Source organism: Stegastes partitus, unplaced genomic scaffold, assembly GCF_000690725.1.
Source record: "Stegastes partitus isolate 25-593 unplaced genomic scaffold, Stegastes_partitus-1.0.2 Scaffold55, whole genome shotgun sequence".
Lineage (NCBI taxonomy): Eukaryota > Metazoa > Chordata > Actinopteri > Pomacentridae > Stegastes > Stegastes partitus.
The window spans coordinates 277,791-283,880 of record NW_007577786.1 but is presented as its reverse complement, the minus strand read 5'-3'; the positions used below and the strand labels follow the sequence as shown (position 1 = coordinate 283,880).

Genomic DNA, 6,090 nt, shown 5'->3' with positions numbered 1-6,090 from the left:
TCAATGTGTCCACCTTTGTAGCCCCCGTTATGCTTGAAGATGATGCCAACGTGTGCAGATGAATCACAGCACCATAGAAAAGACGCCCCTTCTCTGCTGTATGATTCTCAAGTTGACTTTACAAGTGCTTTACGTGTTTCTCATTCACCCATTCACATATAAATTTATACACACATGATGACGGAGCTGCCATGCAAGGTGCTGCCTGCACCTGAGCAACTTCAGGTTCAGTGTCTTGCCCAAGGACACGTCATTCACCAACCTTGCAATTAGAGGACAACCGTTTCACCACCTGAGCCGAAATTTAACTTAAAGACCCTAAAAATGTAATTACTGATGTTTTTAGAACCGGTTAGGTTCCCCTTTAGTTAAACATTTAATTCTTTTAATAGATTTTACAGTGCTTTTATTTATTTATTTATCTTCCCTGAGTGTGATAATTGTGTTTCCTTTCTTCAGTATGTTGTGCTGCAGCTATGAATGTCTGTTCTATACAATATGCAAATTGAGCTGTGCAGGTACACGTCCCTGATTGGTGGATTCTTTTTATGTGTTCCTACGCTGTGATTTTACCGGTTAGTGGACATTTCATTTCATTAAGTGGAACACTGTGAACTGTCGTACAGAAGCTTTGGTGAGATGAGTGTATGAGCAACCTGGAGGAAGGAAATGTGACATTACAGAGCAGATCCTTGTGTTTCATCCAACTGACAGGCGAGTCTGCTGCTCTTTAGCTGGAGCTCGAAGGATTTGGCATCTAACGCAGTTCACAGGTAAGCTCGTTTTTGCACCGCTGGAGCGAAGTAAACTACGACGTTTTATCTACATGCAGCCGATTAAATATATATCGTAAATGAGGACGACTCTGTTTTGGTTTCGCCATCAAACACCCTCAGATATGTTAGACTGTGTTTAGTGCATCTCTTTCATTTAATCAGTGTTATCTTGCTGTGTCTGGGTCAGAAGCCCGGATTTATTTCACTGTAAGGCGCATTTTATACTACTTTTGTTAATAAATAAATAAACACTTTGTCCAGTGTGTCAACATGCTGAGTAAAGTTAAATGAACATTTTATTGTTTTTATTTTATTACATGAAGGTAAAAATATCACTAATGATGACTGTCATTATCAATCAGTCAAGCTGTCAGTTATTATCTCGGTTTTTTTTTTGTCCATAAAATACCAAAATACATGTAAAAATGCCCATCACAATTTGTGCAATTCTTGTTTGCGTTTTATTCATATTCCACACATATTTACCGTACCATTTTAAAATGATCAATGCATTTTTGAATAAGCTGCAGACTGATTTTTTGATGGTCAGGTAATCGATTGATCATCTCATTTTCCTTTTAGGCCTTTATCACAGAGTGCAATGTCACAGGTCACAAGAGGAAGATCTTATGTGTCAATAATACAAATAAATCCTAGCTGGAGTTCATTTGGCTACGTCAGTTTCAGGGTCCTAATATTGTTCATGCTGAATCAGTGTAACACTGTTATGAATCACTTGACTATAACAGAGCTGTCCGTATAAGCAACACTTTTCTGATCACTTATTTGTGATGGAGACGGCCGTTTGTGGGCTCCTGATTCAGCTCAGTTAGATTAAAACAGGTCAGGCACCAGACCAGGAGTCACTTCCATTAACCTATTTAAAACTGCTGTTCTAAATTTAGATAGCAGCAAGGCTCTGATATTTTTAATGCTCATGAAAGTACATATTTTGCATATAGTCTGCTCACAGCTGCGAACAAATTCAGTACTAAAACAAGGAGAAAGACATTTTTTCTTGTACATTTAGGACCAGCGTCACTGTGACTTACTGATCTTCTGATTTGTTAAGGACATACTGTCATAGGGGTAAACCCACATTACATGCACCTAATCAAGTAGAACAATGTTGGTGTTCAGTTATAGATGTTTAAAGGTTTTGTGTAATACTTGTCCCTTCTTGCTGCAGGTGAGCCATGCCTTCTGTTTCTGGCAGTGCATGCTTGGAAGATGATCCCACAGATAACTCTTGCGGTGAAAAGTCTTCCAGTGCAGACGAGGATGCTGTAACAGTGACCAGTGATAACAGGTTATCTGCAAGTGAGAGTGAAATGGAGAACATAGAAGTTACTGCTAATCAGATGGACTGGATTCGCCCTGATTTGCCCAGCAGATGTACCTGGAGGCTGGACGCACCGGTTTCAGAGTCACCTCATAGCCACCTGGATCGGTAAGAAGCATACTGATGAGAAATTAAACACCTGAAAATAAATTGGAGGGTAGTGAAAGCAGGAGTACAGAAAGCATGCAGTGAAACTCATCCTAACATGACCAACCTTCGTCAGATTCCCTCTACTCTTCGCTATGTTAGGGGCCAAACAAGTAGAGTGGAGTCAAAAGTTTTGTGTACCTCCCATGTACGTGCATTAGTGTTCCCTTTCAGTCTTTAACACTTTAAATCGTGGGGGTCAGGCTTTCTATATCATTATTCTTTTTCTGCATTGGTGTACAATTACATCCCACCATTTTAATGTAGAAAAAAGCAAACTCCTAATGTGTAGCTTGATACACACAGGTAAGATTTTCAGGTTTGAATCAATGACAAAAATATTTGTCTTTTTGATAGCAGGAAACATACAACTATAAGTAATGTTAATGAAAGATCAGTTCTTCCACTGAGGCAGCATGCACAAACTTCTTACTACAGCCGCCACATAACTTGAGTGTAGCTGCTTTAAAGGCTTTGAACACTGGCAATCCACTTTTCTAAGCACTGTTTAATTGTATTATAATGTAATATTGCTGTTTAAAGAGTTTTTATACAATATAACTGAAAAGTGTTGTGTTGCTGGGCAGAGTCTTTAGTGTTAATAAGTTTCATTTGTTGAAGAAGTAACATGACCATTAAGGAGAAAGGTTGCTGTCATAACTAGCTTAGATATTTCCTCCTCTATGCATCACAGCATCAAGCCTCCCAGCATCCTCCCCAACATCCTTGGGAAAATTGGACACACACCTCTGGTTCGCTTGAACAAAATCCCAAAGGAGTTCGGGCTCAAGTGTGATGTTTGTGAGTACAAACGATAAAATGTGAAGCTTCCACATACACGTGGATCTCTGTGTAACATTCACAAAACCCTTCTTATCAACGATGCCTGTGACCACAAACTGTTGGCTGTGACTATGAACTGTATTTGAGGTTAAGATCGTTTATATGTCCTCAGTCTCTAACCGATTCGACTTGCTGTCCTGCAGAAGTGTTTGTGGAATCTTGTCTGCATACTTATCACACAGATAATTTGACATATAAAAAGTATGAGGAATAAGAACAGAACTCTGGAGACGCTCCAGACTCCTCTAACAGCAGCGCTACTGTTAGAGGGAGAGCGAGAAAGTTGAGACATTTAATGTGTTCAGTGGGATGAAAACAAAGTGCTGCCTGGATGTGACTGTAGCTCAGCAACGGTTTAGAGTGAAATGTCACCTGGCGTACAATCTTTGTGTACAAGGACGTTTTTCAGGGGAGAAGTCATTCAAGCACATCCAGGTTGGGGAGCCATCTTTGCTTTAATAAGGGGTTGTTGATAACACTGTGTTCCATGTTGGCTTCCTGCTCACTTGTTAAGAAGGGTGAAGTATCACGTAGCTCGTGGCCTTCTGTTGGCCAGAGGCAGGGGCAGGGAGGTGAAAATGAAAGACTCATTGTTCTTTTGGCCAACACGAAAACACACATCCAGAAACAAAATGCAGCTTGATTCTTGAAACGTTTCCCTATATTTGATTCTGGTACAGTGTCTCCTCAGCTGCATCATTTAGAACTGGCAGCTACAAAATTGAAGGATGTGATCTATAGCAGACGTAGCCTTTAAGCAGGACAATTAGGAACAAATGAACTTCTATAAATCCAATCCAGCTTCAGAAATTGCCTTTTACATTTTCTTCAGTATCAAAGTGATCCAGTGAGCGTTGTCTGTACATTAATGTGTAAACTACAGTATATACAGCAATGGATAATAGCTAATTTGACACAGCCTCAATGTCACTATTTTGCCAAACTGCAAACAAAATGGGCTCAAAACACGACTCAAACAGTACCTACACATAACAGATTTTACAATACATAACTATCACATTTCAGCAAATATATGTAGTTCATGTCAGAACTTTTTGTGCATTCTAATTTGATATGGGAATGTCACAGAATTCACAGTGCATCCGTTGTTTTTAACTCATGTATATGATGAGTTTGTCAGACAACATTGCAGTTCTAAAAGTAATGTAGTGGTGCAGCTTGGAAGCTTGGAAACGGCTCTGAAGTGACTGCTGGTTATCATGTAGTCTTAATGAGACACAAATCAGTCATTATTCTGTTTTAGAGATAAAAGAAACACAAATTTGTGAAGGAGAAGAGCTTTATTTGTAATGAAAATTCAGTATGTGTGAGCACAGAGAGCAGGAGAGAAGTAACATTTCAGTCATGTATCTCTTATTCTCCTAGCTTTTATTTTACACCTCCAAGTTTTTAAGACATACGAAACACAACTAAAATAGATTTTCCCCATATGTGACCTTTCATTTCTGTCTGTTGTCGTGCTGGTTCCGTCAGATTGGCATTTTGAGCTTTGTCCACACTCACACGAAAACTGAATTTCATGCTAGAGTCATAAAATCCAACAGCTCTGTATGTTCCATTGCTTGCTGGGGCAAACCTTTCACCTGGTGTTCACATGATCAGTTAGTATTCTTGCTGTGGGAAAAATATACTCCAAATCACTTTAAATCATAGATTACAAATTTTAAATGCATTACAGCAATTGAACCTTTTAGATCAGCCCTGAACACACTCAGTCATGTTTTCTTTTGGGTTACTGTGTTTAGTGGCCAAGTGTGAGTTCTTCAGTGCAGGAGGCAGCGTGAAGGACCGCATCGCCCTGCGGATGGTGGAGGATGCTGAGAGAGCCGGGATCCTCAAACCAGGAGACACGATCATTGAGCCCACCTCTGGAAACACAGGCAGGTCAAAGAAAAATGAACAGTTGATGGTAATTGTTGTGATGATAACAGCCAGTCGTTTAAATCCTCCTCCTCTGGGCTACCTGCAGGTATCGGCCTCGCCCTCACAGCTGCAGTAAAAGGCTACCGCTGCATTATAGCCATGCCTGAGAAGATGAGCAAGGAGAAGGTGAGCGGCTCTGTTTATGGACACAACTTTTGATTGGTTAAATGTGGGGCATTCAGTTAAATGAAGTCTGATGTTACTGTGTGTTTTTTTTTTTTAGGCGAATGTGCTGAGAGCTCTTGGAGCAGATGTTGTGCACACACCTACATCTGCGGCTTTTGATTCTCCAGAATCTCATGTACGCACGGCCTGGCGTCTGAAGAATCAGATCCCCAACTCGCACATCCTCAACCAGTACCACAACGCCAGCAACCCCCTGGCTCACTATGACACCACAGCTGAGGAGATACTGGAGCAGTGTGATGGTTCGTGACAGATACACTGACCGTTGTTACTGATTAAGGGTTGGTGGTACATTTATGTTGTCAGTGAGTTTAGTTCAACAACTAAAGGAGAGGAAAAAGACATTTACACTTGTTTACTCTTTCTTTAGACTCCCGTTAGCTTCCATAGAGCGGTCTAGTATTACTGGTGCTCACACAAAATCAGCAACAATTTTACAATCACACAGTATCAATAAAGCAGCAAGACTCAAAGCAGACCCAACACGAAGAGCAGAAAACATATGAAAACACAAATGAAAAAGCAGAGGGTGGAATCTGACTGTTAAAACCACTGGTGCTTTTGAAAAAGAAAAGAAATTCCTTTACAAATAAAGAGTTAAATCAAATTAAATGACTTGAAATGCATGTTTAAAACAACTTGAAGTGATCAAAGTGTTGTACATGTTATCAGACAGGCAGCAACTAAATTATGTGCAAACATCAAGACATTATAAGACTTGAAAAATAAGTTTGCAAAGTAAAACAAAGTAGTATAAAATACAAAAACAACTGAAACAGGATAGCAAAAAATAAAGTCAATATGAAATAGTAAGAACATTAGAAACAGCCAAAGCCTCTGAAAACATGTTTG

General features: G+C 39.8%; 1 protein-coding gene across 1 annotated transcript in view; it reads left to right on the top strand.

The window, feature by feature from the left end:
• Positions 1-1,972: 1,972 nt before the first annotated feature.
• Positions 1,973-6,090, top strand: part of cbsb (cystathionine beta-synthase b) — a 10,112-nt gene continuing 5,994 nt past the window's right edge. Inside the window, exons 1-5 of the mRNA XM_008275605.1 lie at positions 1,973-2,226; positions 2,960-3,066; positions 4,875-5,009; positions 5,099-5,178; positions 5,276-5,480. Of these exons, the coding sequence (XP_008273827.1) occupies positions 1,973-2,226; positions 2,960-3,066; positions 4,875-5,009; positions 5,099-5,178; positions 5,276-5,480 (781 nt within the window). The remainder of the gene's footprint in view (positions 2,227-2,959; positions 3,067-4,874; positions 5,010-5,098; positions 5,179-5,275; positions 5,481-6,090) is intronic.